The sequence below is a fragment of the Salmo salar genome, chromosome ssa03 (assembly GCF_905237065.1).
Source record: "Salmo salar chromosome ssa03, Ssal_v3.1, whole genome shotgun sequence".
Lineage (NCBI taxonomy): Eukaryota > Metazoa > Chordata > Actinopteri > Salmoniformes > Salmonidae > Salmo > Salmo salar.
The window spans coordinates 95,149,405-95,164,494 of NC_059444.1; the positions used below are offsets into that span (position 1 = coordinate 95,149,405).

At 47.3% G+C, this 15,090-nt stretch overlaps 1 protein-coding gene and 1 long non-coding RNA gene across 4 annotated transcripts in view; one reads left to right on the forward strand and one right to left on the reverse strand.

The window, feature by feature from the left end:
• The window catches only part of LOC123741752 (uncharacterized), a 1,904-nt gene extending 367 nt beyond the window's left edge, over nucleotides 1-1,537 (forward strand). Inside the window, exon 2 of the long non-coding RNA XR_006769313.1 lies at nucleotides 25-1,537. This is a non-coding gene — a long non-coding RNA (uncharacterized lncRNA). The remainder of the gene's footprint in view (nucleotides 1-24) is intronic.
• Nucleotides 1-15,090, reverse strand: part of LOC106601939 (multidrug resistance-associated protein 1) — a 65,691-nt gene that overhangs the window by 28,200 nt on the left and 22,401 nt on the right. For all 3 annotated transcript variants that reach the window (XR_006769312.1, XM_045715883.1, XM_045715884.1), the window contains exons 4-14: nucleotides 14,239-14,376; nucleotides 11,119-11,244; nucleotides 10,265-10,326; nucleotides 9,882-10,013; nucleotides 4,952-5,158; nucleotides 4,097-4,274; nucleotides 3,661-3,822; nucleotides 3,482-3,574; nucleotides 588-791; nucleotides 246-392; nucleotides 22-109 (exon numbers count right to left, since the gene is read on the reverse strand). Coding sequence is in view for 2 of the 3 variants with exons in the window: in XM_045715883.1 (XP_045571839.1) it covers nucleotides 22-109; nucleotides 246-392; nucleotides 588-791; nucleotides 3,482-3,574; nucleotides 3,661-3,822; nucleotides 4,097-4,274; nucleotides 4,952-5,158; nucleotides 9,882-10,013; nucleotides 10,265-10,326; nucleotides 11,119-11,244; nucleotides 14,239-14,376 (1,537 nt within the window). In the remaining variant the exon portion in view is untranslated. The remainder of the gene's footprint in view (nucleotides 1-21; nucleotides 110-245; nucleotides 393-587; nucleotides 792-3,481; nucleotides 3,575-3,660; nucleotides 3,823-4,096; nucleotides 4,275-4,951; nucleotides 5,159-9,881; nucleotides 10,014-10,264; nucleotides 10,327-11,118; nucleotides 11,245-14,238; nucleotides 14,377-15,090) is intronic.

A 15,090-nucleotide genomic window follows, 5' to 3' on the forward strand; every position in this document is an offset into this window, starting at 1 on the left:
TGTGTGTGTGTGTGTTCTCACCAGGGCTGTATGGTTCTCTATCTACGTCGTCAGGCTTCAGCTCATCCTGGCACAGGAACTTTCCCAGACGCCTCAGAGAGACAATGGCCTGCACACACAAATACTTGAATGAAAGACATTTCAAATGATTTTCAATCATCCGTTAATGATATACCTTGCCAGGGCCACATTGTTCTGTTTGGTCCATTAGTGATGACATCACCATGGCGTGACCCCTGACTGACCTGCATGGTGGTGCTCATAGCGAAGGGCAGCTGGCTGAGGGGCGTCTTCAAAATGTTGATGAGAGCCATGGAAACGAACACCTTCTGGGCGTCGAGGATGTTCTTATCGTCGATGAGGACGTAGACCCCGAACATGGCGAATGCTATCTGTGGGAGCACAGGACATGGTTATGACAGCCCTATGAAGGGTTATGTAGCCTTATGTAGTAGTCTCTTATGTAGTCTGAGGTCAGGAAACAGGTTCAGAGTTTAGTGGAGATGGAGTATTGATAACGTATTGATAGTGACATCTGTAATGTTTATGACAGGCTTACGTAGGCTCTACGACAGGTCGTAACTCACCAGGAAGGATGAGGAGTTGAAGGAGGCAATGGAGATGGAGTAGAGGACCTGGGATCTCTTCAGGGCATTGAGTTCTTTCTCCCGGTAACCCAGAACCCTCTCCAGGAAGGCCTGTTCCCAGGCGTAGAACTTCAGGATCTTAATCCCACTCAGGATCTCATTCATCAGCTTGATCCTGCTGTCTGTATAACGCATCTGGACTTCCTGGAAACACCACCCGGGAACACAGAGTAGGGAATTAGTACGGAATATGGAATTCAGAACACTGAATATGGAATAAGGAATACTGAATATGGAATTCAGAACACTGAATATGGAATACGGAATACTGAATATGGAATTCAGAACACTGAATATGGAATAAGGAATACTGAATATGGAATTCAGAACACTGAATATGGAATAAGGAATACTGAATATGGAATAAGGAATACTGAATATGGAATAGAAATACTAAATCTAGTTGAAGTTCATGTTTATTACAGAACATTCTAGAAGAAATGTAGTCTGTTTTTATTAAAGACTATGACTTCTATATGACCTTATTAAAGAAAGGATAGATAATTCAGGTCAATTAAATCTGTACAGTTTTACGCAATAGAGGATTTTATAATGGCATACGGAACACAAGTAAGTATGCATGTACATTACAATAACGTTAATACCCAATGACAAAGAGCAGTGTGTGGTTGGATGCTGTGTTTCCTCACAACCCATCGCAGCCTATTAGAGCAGTACTGTATGAGTTACTGTGTAACGCGTCAATGGAAACCAGACATGGTGTATGTAAAGTCATATTAGTTGATCATCAGCCGTTTATCAAGCCTCTGACAGGGTCCTGAGGGGGACTAAGGAGCTAGAGAGTCTGTTTCTAATATTTAGGAGTAGTATTACTGCCAATGATCGGTTATCTGACTAAATAAAGGAGAGAATCTCTGGGTTTTATTGGGTTCTGTTTTGCGTGGTCATTCATAGATTCTAGTGTGTGTGTGTGTGTGTGTGTGTGTGTGTGTGTGTGTGTGTGTGTGTGTGTGTGTGTGTGTGAGTGCGTGTGCGTGGGGTCAGGAGTCAGGGTTAGGAGTCAGGGTTAGGAGTCAGGGTTAGGAGTCAGGGTTAGGGGTCGGGGTTAGGAGTCGGGGTTAGGAGTCAGGGTTAGGGGTCAGGGTTAGGGGTCAGGGTTAAGAGTCAGGGTCAGGAGTCAGGGTTAGGAGTCAGGGTCAGGAGTCAGGGTCAGGAGTCAGGGTTAGGAGTCAGGGTTAGGGGTTGGGGTCAGGAGTCAGGGTTAGGGGTCAGGGTTAGGAGTCAGGGTTAGGGGTTGGGGTCAGGAGTCAGGGTCAGGAGTCAGGGTTAGGTGTCAGGGTTAGGAGTCAGGGTTAGGGGTTGGGGTCAGGAGTCAGGGTCAGGAGTCAGGGTTAGGTGTCAGGGTTAGGAGTCAGGGTTAGGAGTCAGGGTTAGTAGTCAGGGTTAGTAGTCAGGGTTAGGGGTTGGGGTCAGGAGTCAGGGTTAGAGGTCAGAGTTAAGAGTCAGGGTTAGGGGTTGGGGTCAGGAGTCAGGGTTAGGGGTCAGGGTTAGGAGTAAGGGTCAGGAGTCAGGGTTAGAGGTCAGGGTTAGGGGTCAGGGTTAGGGGTCAGGGTTAGGGGTCAGGGTTAGGGGTTGGGGTCAGGAGTCAGGGTTAGGAGTCAGGGTTAGGGGTCAGGGGTCAGGGTTAGGGGTTGGGGTCAGGAGTCAGGGTTAGGAGTAAGGGTCAGGAGTCAGGGTTAGGGGTCAGAGTTAGGAGTCAGGGTTAGGGGTTGGGGTCAGGAGTCAGGGTTAGGAGTAAGGGTCAGGAGTCAGGGTTAGGGGTCAGGGTTAGGAGTCAGGGTTAGGAGTCAGGGTTAGGGGTCAGGGTTAGGAGTCAGGGTTAGGGGTTGGGGTCAGGAGTCAGGGTCAGGAGTCAGGGTTAGGAGTCAGGGTTAGGGGTTGGGGTCAGGAGTCAGGGTTAGGAGTCAGGGTTAGGGGTCAGGGTTAGGGGTTGGGGTCAGGAGTCAGGGTTAGGGGTCAGGGTTAGGAGTAAGGGTCAGGAGTCAGGGTTAGGGGTCAGGGTTAGGGGTCAGGGTTAGGGGTTAGGGGTTGGGGTTAGGGTTAGGGGTCAGGGTTAGGGGTTGGGGTCAGGGTTAGGGGTTGGGGTCAGGGTTACCGGTTGGGGTCAGGGTTAGGGGTTGGGGTCAGGGTTACCGGTTGGGGTCAGGGTTAGGGGTTGGGGTTAGGGGTTGGGGTCAGGGTTAGGGGTTGGGGTCAGGGTTAGGGGTTGGGGTCGGGGTTAGGGGTTGGGGTCGGGGTTAGGGGTTGGGGTCAGGGTTAGGGGTTGGGGTCAGGAGTCAGGGTCAGGAGTCAGGGTTAGGAGTCAGGGTTAGGAGTCAGGGTCAGGGGTCGGGGTCAGGAGTCAGGGTTAGGAGTCAGGGTTAGGGGTCAGGGTCAGGAGTCAGGGTTAGGGGTCAGGGTTAGGGGTCAGGGTTAGGGGTCGGGGTTCGGGTTAGGGGTCAGGGTTAGGGGTTGGGGTCAGGGTTAGGGGTTGGGGTCAGGGTTAGGGGTTGGGGTTAGGGGTTGGGGTCAGGGTTAGGGGTTGGGGTCGGGGTTAGGGGTTGGGGTCGGGGTTAGGGGTTGGGGTCAGGGTTAGGGTGAGGTCCCGTGTGTCTCAGTTGGTAGAGCATTGCTCTTGCAACACCAGGGTTGTGCGTTTGATTCCCACGGGGGACCAGTAACAATGAAAATGTACTCACTCACTACTGTAAGTCTCTCTTGGTCATCACGAGGATAGTAAAACAAACGGTGTGTGTGTGTGTGTGTGTGTGTGTGTGTGTGTGTGTGTGTGTGTGTGTGTGTGTGTGTGTGTGTGTGTGTGTGTGTGAACTGACCTGCAGCTTGCTCCTCATCTTGGCGATGAAGCCGTTGAGAGGGAAGATAAGGATCACCGTGGCGATGCCAGCTAGGGCTGACGGACCCAGACGCTGTTAGATACAGGAGAGGGGTAACAGCAGTGGGTGAGTGTACCTGCCTGTGTGTGCGTGTGCGTACCTGTGTGTGTTCTACCTACCTGCCACAGGAAGAAGAGACAGAGAGCTATCTCAATGGGAGCCACCCACACAGCGTTGAAATAGACCACCATGTCCATGAGCTTCTGAGTGTCGGCTGACACCAGGTTAACAATCTCTCCCACGGTACAGGACTGCCGCGCTGCACTGCTGATCACTAGAGACTACAGGGGGAGGGAGGAGGGGAGAGAGACAGACAGAGAGAGAGTGTTAAATTCCACAACCACCTAAAAGGAAGCGCCCCCCCCCCTCCCCGTCACTTTGTATGTTGTAGTTTGATCATTCGTTTGTGCTTTCTTCCTGTATGATATGTGCAAATTGTATTAAATCATTTCCATTCAGCCTTGGCTGCCATTGATACTCTGTAATGCTTCTAAAATGGTGTGATAAAAAACCATCCTCTATCTCTTCTCGTTGTCTCTTACTCTCTCTCCATACCTTCCTGTAGACCAGGCCCATGACAGCTGTCTTCACCCTCATTCCCACGGTGAAGCAGGAGTACATGTACTGATGGTTAAACAGGGACTGGAGGCTGGACAGGAGGAACAACAGCAAGGCAAACATGAAGCCCTTCCACAGGTCGCTGTCCTGGTCACGCATGAACCCCAGGAGGAGGCTGGAGGGGGGTGAGGAAAAACAGGGTTTTTAATGATGCTATGTTAGAGAGACTGAGATGTACTTAAATCATTTGGGCTGTATACTGCTACACACCTGTTTTGATGCACCAGGGTGTGATTTGGGACCCAAACAGGGTGTGGTAGGGTGTGTAAATTAGGGGGCTATTTGGGACCCAGACAGGGTTTTGTAGGGTGTGTAAATTAGGGGGCTATTTGGGACCCAAAAAGGGTGTGGTAGGGTGTGTAAATTAGGGGGCTATTTTGGACCCAGTAGGGTTTGGTAGGGTGTGTAAATTAGGGGGATATTTGGGACTCCGACAGTGTTTTGTAGGGTGTGTAAATTAGGGGGCTATTTGGGACTCCGACAGGGTTTTGTAGGGTGGGTTTATGTCATAAGAGAATGGGTGAGGAGCAAAAAATGTGCAAAAATTCAACGTAGTGTCCTGACTTTGACCAGGGCCCATACACTCTCTCCTGGGTCAACATAGTGTCCTACCTTTGACCAGGGCCCATACACTCTCTCCTGGGACAACGTAGTGTTCTACCTTTGACCAGGGCCCATACACTCTCTCCTGGGTCAACATAGTGTCCTACCTTTGACCAGGGCCCATACACTCTCTCCTGGGACAACGTAGTGTTCTACCTTTGACCAGGGCACATACACTCTGGTTCTCACCTGAGCACCTGTGGTATGGAGAACATGAAGATGTCGTGGAAGATGAGGAAGAGGATCCCTTTGAGGAAGAAAGGTCCAAAGCTCCGAGCCAGAACTCTGAAGAGACAGAACCCTGAGTTCTGTTCCTGTCTCAGCTTCTTCAACAGCTGGGTCTGTTCTGTCAGTTTAGGACCTGTAGGACGACAGCCAGACAGACTACACTCCTTTCTGGTGGAGGGAGAGAAAAACAGAGAGGAGGTTAGATATTAAACAGTCAGTTTAGGACCTGTAGGACGACAGCCAGACAGACTACACTCCTTTCTGGTGGAGGGAGAGAAAAACAGAGAGGAGGTTAGATATTAAACAGTCAGTTTAGGACCTGTAGGACGACAGCCAGACAGACTACACTCCTTTCTGGTGGAGGGAGAGAAAAACAGAGAGGAGGTTAGATATTAAACAGTCAGTTTAGGACCTGTAGGACGACAGCCAGACAGACTACACTCCTTTCTGGTGGAGGGAGAGAAAAACAGAGAGGAGGTTAGATATTAAACAGTCAGTTTAGGACCTGTAGGACGACAGCCAGACAGACTACACTCCTTTCTGGTGGAGGGAGAGAAAAACAGAGAGGAGGTTAGATATTAAACAGTCAGTTTAGGACCTGTAGGACGACAGCCAGACAGACTACACTCCTTTCTGGTGGAGGGAGAGAAAAACAGAGAGGAGGTTAGATATTAAACAGTCAGTTTAGGACCTGTAGGACGACAGCCAGACAGACTACACTCCTTTCTGGTGGAGGGAGAGAAAAACAGAGAGGAGGTTAGATATTAAACAGTCAGTTTAGGACCTGTAGGACGACAGCCAGACAGACTACACTCCTTTCTGGTGGAGGGAGAGAAAAACAGAGAGGAGGTTAGATATTAAACAGTCAGTTTAGGACCTGTAGGACGACAGCCAGACAGACTACACTCCTTTCTGGTGGAGGGAGAGAAAAACAGAGAGGAGGTTAGATATTAAACAGTCAGTTTAGGACCTGTAGGACGACAGCCAGACAGACTACACTCCTTTCTGGTGGAGGGAGAGAAAAACAGAGAGGAGGTTAGATATTAAACAGTCAGTTTAGGACCTGTAGGACGACAGCCAGACAGACTACACTCCTTTCTGGTGGAGGGAGAGAAAAACAGAGAGGAGGTTAGATATTAAACAGTCAGTTTAGGACCTGTAGGACGACAGCCAGACAGACTACACTCCTTTCTGGTGGAGGGAGAGAAAAACAGAGAGGAGGTTAGATATTAAACAGTCAGTTTAGGACCTGTAGGACGACAGCCAGACAGACTACACTCCTTTCTGGTGGAGGGAGAGAAAAACAGAGAGGAGGTTAGATATTAAACAGTCAGTTTAGGACCTGTAGGACGACAGCCAGACAGACTACACTCCTTTCTGGTGGAGGGAGAGAAAAACAGAGAGGAGGTTAGATATTAAACAGTCAGTTTAGGACCTGTAGGACGACAGCCAGACAGACTACACTCCTTTCTGGTGGAGGGAGAGAAAAACAGAGAGGAGGTTAGATATTAAACAGTCAGTTTAGGACCTGTAGGACGACAGCCAGACAGACTACACTCCTTTCTGGTGGAGGGAGAGAAAAACAGAGAGGAGGTTAGATATTAAACAGTCAGTTTAGGACCTGTAGGACGACAGCCAGACAGACTACACTCCTTTCTGGTGGAGGGAGAGAAAAACAGAGAGGAGGTTAGATATTAAACAGTCAGTTTAGGACCTGTAGGACGACAGCCAGACAGACTACACTCCTTTCTGGTGGAGGGAGAGAAAAACAGAGAGGAGGTTAGATATTAAACAGTCAGTTTAGGACCTGTAGGACGACAGCCAGACAGACTACACTCCTTTCTGGTGGAGGGAGAGAAAAACAGAGAGGAGGTTAGATATTAAACAGTCAGTTTAGGACCTGTAGGACGACAGCCAGACAGACTACACTCCTTTCTGGTGGAGGGAGAGAAAAACAGAGAGGAGGTTAGATATTAAACAGTCAGTTTAGGACCTGTAGGACGACAGCCAGACAGACTACACTCCTTTCTGGTGGAGGGAGAGAAAAACAGAGAGGAGGTTAGATATTAAACAGTCAGTTTAGGACCTGTAGGACGACAGCCAGACAGACTACACTCCTTTCTGGTGGAGGGAGAGAAAAACAGAGAGGAGGTTAGATATTAAACAGTCAGTTTAGGACCTGTAGGACGACAGCCAGACAGACTACACTCCTTTCTGGTGGAGGGAGAGAAAAACAGAGAGGAGGTTAGATATTAAACAGTCAGTTTAGGACCTGTAGGACGACAGCCAGACAGACTACACTCCTTTCTGGTGGAGGGAGAGAAAAACAGAGAGGAGGTTAGATATTAAACAGTCAGTTTAGGACCTGTAGGACGACAGCCAGACAGACTACACTCCTTTCTGGTGGAGGGAGAGAAAAACAGAGAGGAGGTTAGATATTAAACAGTCAGTTTAGGACCTGTAGGACGACAGCCAGACAGACTACACTCCTTTCTGGTGGAGGGAGAGAAAAACAGAGAGGAGGTTAGATATTAAACAGTCAGTTTAGGACCTGTAGGACGACAGCCAGACAGACTACACTCCTTTCTGGTGGAGGGAGAGAAAAACAGAGAGGAGGTTAGATATTAAACAGTCAGTTTAGGACCTGTAGGACGACAGCCAGACAGACTACACTCCTTTCTGGTGGAGGGAGAGAAAAACAGAGAGGAGGTTAGATATTAAACAGTCAGTTTAGGACCTGTAGGACGACAGCCAGACAGACTACACTCCTTTCTGGTGGAGGGAGAGAAAAACAGAGAGGAGGTTAGATATTAAACAGTCAGTTTAGGACCTGTAGGACGACAGCCAGACAGACTACACTCCTTTCTGGTGGAGGGAGAGAAAAACAGAGAGGAGGTTAGATATTAAACAGTCAGTTTAGGACCTGTAGGACGACAGCCAGACAGACTACACTCCTTTCTGGTGGAGGGAGAGAAAAACAGAGAGGAGGTTAGATATTAAACAGTCAGTTTAGGACCTGTAGGACGACAGCCAGACAGACTACACTCCTTTCTGGTGGAGGGAGAGAAAAACAGAGAGGAGGTTAGATATTAAACAGTCAGTTTAGGACCTGTAGGACGACAGCCAGACAGACTACACTCCTTTCTGGTGGAGGGAGAGAAAAACAGAGAGGAGGTTAGATATTAAACAGTCAGTTTAGGACCTGTAGGACGACAGCCAGACAGACTACACTCCTTTCTGGTGGAGGGAGAGAAAAACAGAGAGGAGGTTAGATATTAAACAGTCAGTTTAGGACCTGTAGGACGACAGCCAGACAGACTACACTCCTTTCTGGTGGAGGGAGAGAAAACAGAGAGGAGGTTAGATATTAAACAGTCAGTTTAGGACCTGTAGGACGACAGCCAGACAGACTACACTCCTTTCTGGTGGAGGGAGAGAAAAACAGAGAGGAGGTTAGATATTAAACAGTCAGTTTAGGACCTGTAGGACGACAGCCAGACAGACTACACTCCTTTCTGGTGGAGGGAGAGAAAAACAGAGAGGAGGTTAGATATTAAACAGTCAGTTTAGGACCTGTAGGACGACAGCCAGACAGACTACACTCCTTTCTGGTGGAGGGAGAGAAAAACAGAGAGGAGGTTAGATATTAAACAGTCAGTTTAGGACCTGTAGGACGACAGCCAGACAGACTACACTCCTTTCTGGTGGAGGGAGAGAAAAACAGAGAGGAGGTTAGATATTAAACAGTCAGTTTAGGACCTGTAGGACGACAGCCAGACAGACTACACTCCTTTCTGGTGGAGGGAGAGAAAAACAGAGAGGAGGTTAGATATTAAACAGTCAGTTTAGGACCTGTAGGACGACAGCCAGACAGACTACACTCCTTTCTGGTGGAGGGAGAGAAAAACAGAGAGGAGGTTAGATATTAAACAGTCAGTTTAGGACCTGTAGGACGACAGCCAGACAGACTACACTCCTTTCTGGTGGAGGGAGAGAAAAACAGAGAGGAGGTTAGATATTAAACAGTCAGTTTAGGACCTGTAGGACGACAGCCAGACAGACTACACTCCTTTCTGGTGGAGGGAGAGAAAAACAGAGAGGAGGTTAGATATTAAACAGTCAGTTTAGGACCTGTAGGACGACAGCCAGACAGACTACACTCCTTTCTGGTGGAGGGAGAGAAAAACAGAGAGGAGGTTAGATATTAAACAGTCAGTTTAGGACCTGTAGGACGACAGCCAGACAGACTACACTCCTTTCTGGTGGAGGGAGAGAAAAACAGAGAGGAGGTTAGATATTAAACAGTCAGTTTAGGACCTGTAGGACGACAGCCAGACAGACTACACTCCTTTCTGGTGGAGGGAGAGAAAAACAGAGAGGAGGTTAGATATTAAACAGTCAGTTTAGGACCTGTAGGACGACAGCCAGACAGACTACACTCCTTTCTGGTGGAGGGAGAGAAAAACAGAGAGGAGGTTAGATATTAAACAGTCAGTTTAGGACTTACATATGTAGTGAGTAGGGTGTAGGGTGTAGTATGTAGTGTGTGTGGTGTGTAGGGTGTAGTGTGTAGGGTGTAGTGTGTAGGGTGTGGTGTGTAGGGTGTAGTGTGTAGGGTGTAGTATGTAGTGTGTGGGTTGTAGTGTGTAAGGTGTGGTGTAGTGTGTAGGGTGTAGTATGTAGTGTGTAGTAGGGTGTAGTATGTAGTATGGGGTGTAGTAGTCTTACTGTTTTAGTACAACAGGTGTGGTGTGTAGGGTGTAGGGTGTAGTGTGTAGGGTGTAGTATGTAGTGTGTAGTGTGTGGGTTGTAGTGTGTAGGGTGTGGTGTAGTGTGTAGGGTGTAGTATGTAGTGTGTAGTAAGGTGTAGTATGTAGTGTAGTAGTCTTACTGTTGTAGTTTACTACACTCCCTGGCCCAGTCTTTCTCCAGGTCTGCTATGATACAGTCTGAAGAGTCTTCTTCTCTAAGACACCAGAGATCCTCTGCCTGCAGGGGAGTACGATAACCTCTAATAACCAACCTGAGAGAGGGGAGGAGGAGGAGGAGGAGGAGGAGGAGGAGGAAGAGGAGGAGGAGGAGGAAGAGGGGGAGGAGGAGGAGGAGGAGGGGAGAAGGGGAGGAGGGGTGGAGGAGGGAGAAGGAGGGAGGAGGGAGGTAGCGAAAAGGAAATTAAAAGCATCTGATAAATGGCATATATTGATTATTCAGTTTCCCCTATAATTACACATCTCATATCCATCACTGTAACAATTTAAGGCTGCCCAGTCTTACCCTCCAAACCACCAGAAGAGCATCTTAGAGAGGAAAGAGGCGTCCTCCACTGGACAGGGGTTCTGTAGGGGATAAGACACAGGGTCTTAGGCCCAGATTCATTCAAAGCACCTTCTACCGCTGTGAAAGCACCTTCTACCGCTGTGAAAGCACCTTCTATCGCTGTGAAACCACCTTCTACCGCTGTGAAAGCACCTTCTACCGCTGTGAAAGCACCTTCTACTGCTGTGAAAGCACCTTCTACTGATGTGAAAGCACCTTCTACCGCTGTGAAATCACCTTCTATCACTGTGAAAGCACCTTCTACTGCAGTGAAAGCACCTTCTACCGCTGTGAAAGCACCTTCTATCGCTGTGAAAGCACCTTCTATTGCTGTGAAAGCACCTTCTACCACTGTGAAAGCACCTTCTACCACTGTGAAAGCACCTTCTACCGCTGTGAAAGCACCTTCTACTGCTGTGAAAGCGTGTTTTACCACTGTGCACTGAGCTACCCACAATACGCCTTGTAAAGAGCATTTCTCCAACCTTCGCAGAGATCCCCATTCATGATAAATGCTGCAGATGTTGGCTCAAGTGTAAATTACCTTTAAAAGTCACTTACTACATGGCCTGAACAAGAGCAATGTGTTTGTCTGTCAATGCAGTCTGTACTGAATCCTGGCCTTGGTGTCTTCATGTAATCCTGATTCTATTCAAATGAATATTAATCTGACTACTAAAAACCTCATCCTTTAGGATTTCTAACCTCACTCCTACCTTTTTGTTGCTGTGTTTGTCTGTGTTTGTCTATGTTTGTCTACATTTGGCTGTGCTGGGTACCATTCTGTAGGTGTGTGTGTCTGTGCTGGGTACCTTTTTGTACGTGTGTGTGTCTGTGCTGGGGCGTTGGTCAGAGAAGCAGCTGAGGATTAGCTGGGTCAGCTGCAGGGAGAAGTAGACGAAGAATGCTATGAAGCGCATCGCGTCTGTGAAGAACCCCTACAACACAGGAAGTGGGTGATTGGTTATTGACAGAACATGTGTGAGAGAGAGAGATAGAGAGAGGGAGCGAAACAGAGAGAGAGAGAGAGAGAGAGAGAGAGAGAGAGAGCAGAGAGAGAGAGAGAGAGAGAGAGAGAGAGAGAGAGAGAGAGAAAGAGAGGATGAGGGGGAGGGGGAGGGAGAAGGAGAGGGAAAGGGAAAGGGAGAATTGAGGGTGGGTTCCCATATTATAATCCTGTCGTGTCTTTGGGCATCATTAACTTGAAGACATGTTTATCAAATAACTCTCTGTAATTATTATTACGCGATTAAACTGATTAACCATGTAACTGTAATTAACTAGGAAGTCGGGGCACCAAGGAAAATATTCAGATTACAAAGTTATAATTTTCCTAATATAACTTTCCAGATATCATAATATCTGGTCGATTTGTCTCCTCATTAATGATGTGTTATTACCTCGCGTCAGTCTCATTCCAAACGCCGTAAATTGTTGTTATCTGCACGAAACCAGTCTTCACTAAGTCATCCATACATCAATTGTCTTAAAATCATTTATTTACTAAACTAAGTAATTCACAGAAAGCATACAAAACAGTTGGTATCGTTACAAAATGGTGGAGGAATGTGCCCTAGTGGGCTAAACCGGCATGGCGGCTTGTTAAACAAAAGAGTAGTGGGGGGTCAGCTGAGAAGGCACAACAGAGTTGATAAATATTAACAATTGATATGCTAATCCTTTGCACATGAACGCTCACTCATTCGGAAACAATTGCAATCAATATATATATTTACGCTCAGTGTGTCGTCATGATCTTTGTTGGAAAGGTTTGTCCTGTTGGAGAGTCCTCTTTCTCTCTCTCTCTCTGTCTCTCTCTCTCTCTCTCTCTCTCTCTCTCTCTCTCTCTCTCTCTCTCGGTTAGAATGGATCTTTCAAAGCGACATTCATTAATGTCGTTATAGAATGGATGTTTGGTCGGTCTTCACGTTCAATGATACCGAATTTCTAGCTGCAGACTAGTAATTCATATCAAAGACTTGTTATTATTCTGTCGGTATCGATAGTCTAAAGGTTTAACCATGTGGTATGGTTAAAGTTCAGTAGAGGGATGCATGGTCAAACCTATTGGCCAACTCGTAATGGAGTGGGGGCCTGGTCTCAAGAAAGACATTCTGGGTGGGGGTTTTATACTGAACATAGAAAAGGCTGTCACATGACGCCTTGTCCTGTCTGTGTCCCTGGGGGCGTGCCGATGACTGAGTTAAGCTTTGTACAGAAATAAAATTCTCTCACATTAACATCAATACATAGCATCTCAACATATTCCAAATAGCTTTAATCTTATTAAATCATTTTATACAACCATTAGATGTAAGTCTCATCGCTGAGGCTAGTATATAAACCTTAGTATGGTAATATGGCCATATAGTCTCTAATGAGCCTCACAAAATTGTACCAAGCGGACCAGTTCGTAGCTGGATTCTTCACCGATCTTTTATACCTTCTCCAGAACATAAATGTCGTTCGGTTCTCCAATTCTGTGAGGTGGAAGAATCCTTTGTTCTCTCCATGAAAACACTCTGTCTCTTTATACTGGGGCCATGAGGCAGGACATTCTCCTTCGGAATTTTACGACCCCTTCACACAGCCTTGTGTCAGAAGTATAGAGGTCGGGGGATGGTGCATAGAAAACCCAGAGGGCAACGTCATGACAATCCCGTCGACCACCAAGGCCAAACAAATCCTCCTGTTTCACATCCTGTACTTTCAGAGCTCTAATGGTACTGTCAGTGTTCCAACTGTACTCTCAGACTTCCAACTGTACTCTCAGTGTTCCAACTGTACTCTCAGTGTTCCAACTGTACTCTCAGACTTCCAACTGTACTCTCAGTGTTCCAACTGTACTCTCAGTGTTCCAAATGCACTTTCAGTGTTCCAACTGTACTCTCCGACTTCCAACTGTACTCTGTGTTCCAACTGTACTCTCAGACTCCAACTGTACTCTCCGACTTCCAACTGTACTCTCCGACTTCCAACTGTACTCTCCGACTTCCAACTGTACTCTCAGACTTCCAACTGTAATCTCAGTGTTCCAACTGTACTCTCAGACTTCCAACTGTACTCTCAGTGTTCCAACTGTACTCTCAGACTTCCAACTGTACTCTCAGTGTTCCAACTGTACTCTCAGACCTCCAACTGTGCTCTCAGACTTCCAACTGTACTCTCAGACTTCCAACTGTACTCTCAGAGTACCCACTGGACCTAAAGCCTGTAAACCTAACTGGTTCCTACTGGACCTAAAGCCTGTTAACCTAACTGGTTCTGCATTCAACAATGCCACATTGTTTGTGCATGTTTGTATGTGTTAAACCAAGCAAGTCAGCCACCTAAACCACACAATTAATCTACTGTAACAGATATGATATGTTAACTCAATGAAACCTGAGACTAGACTAACCCACCCAGGACAAACAGATAGTAATTACATACCCCAACCCTCCATATATCACATACATACTGTAGATCATGTACAGTGTGAGATTTAGGGCCAGATTTGTATGAGGGAGCCAGATGTTGATTGCTGTGTGTGTTGGCGTAATGAGAGAGGGCGAGAACAGCAGGAGATGGATGGAGAGATAGAGAGATGGAGGAGAGAGAAGATGGAGGAGAGAGCAGATGGAGGGATGACTGTGGACCCACAGACTGGAAAAGCCTCCACTGCCCACAGCAGGGTAGACATATAGACCTCAGACACAAACACACACACGGACAGCACGCACGCATGCACGCACGCACGCGCACACACACACACACACGCACACACACACACACACACACACACACACACACACACACACACACACACACACACACACACACACACACACACACACACACACACACACACACACACACACACACACACACACACACACACACAGTGTACACACACACTCACACACAAACAGTGTACACACACACACACACACCTCTTCTATGATCTGCTGTGTGTTGGCTCTGAGTGGAACGAGGGAGCAGACCACTGTCAGAGTCCAGAAGAGGAAGAGAAGAACGGAAGAACGACATCCCTTCATCCTCTCCCACTGGATCACACACACTGCCAGGAGCTGGGGAGAGAGAATGAGGAGAGGGAGAGAGATGAGATGGAGACATTGACCAGAAGAGATTAAGCAGAAGAGATTGGCCAGAAGAGATTGGCCAGAAGAGATTGGCCAGAAGAGATTGGACAGCAGAGATTGGCCAGAAGAGATTGGACAGCAGAGATTGGCCAGAAGAGATTGGCCAGAAGAGATTGGACAGCAGAGATTGGCCAGAAGAGATTGGACCGAAAAGATTGGACAGAAGAAATCAACCAGAACAGATTTTTTATTTTTTTTTATTATTTATTGAATATTTGAAACATACAATATACTTGCAGTGAAGCCACTCAGTAATTACATCATACCAGTCATCCAACAGATTTCCATTCAGAGCAACACACAGAAGCATCCAGAGTCAATGCCCTGCTCAAGGGCATGTTTACCGATCTACCACCAGGGTAAAAACGTGAACCTGAACCCTCCAAGATCCCCCCACAGTTCCCCAATAGCTGTCCCTAAACCATTCGAGACCCCTCCCACAGTCCCCCCCAGGAAGGAAAATAAAATAAAAAATACAATTAATTCCATTCCCCCACCCCCAAAACCCCCCAATGCGCCAACAACCAAGAAGAGATTGGCAAGAAGACACTGACCATAAAAGATTGGCAAGAAGACACTGACCATAAAAGATTGACCAGAAGAGATTGAGCAGACCAAATCATCAACTAGATTTTGCTGATT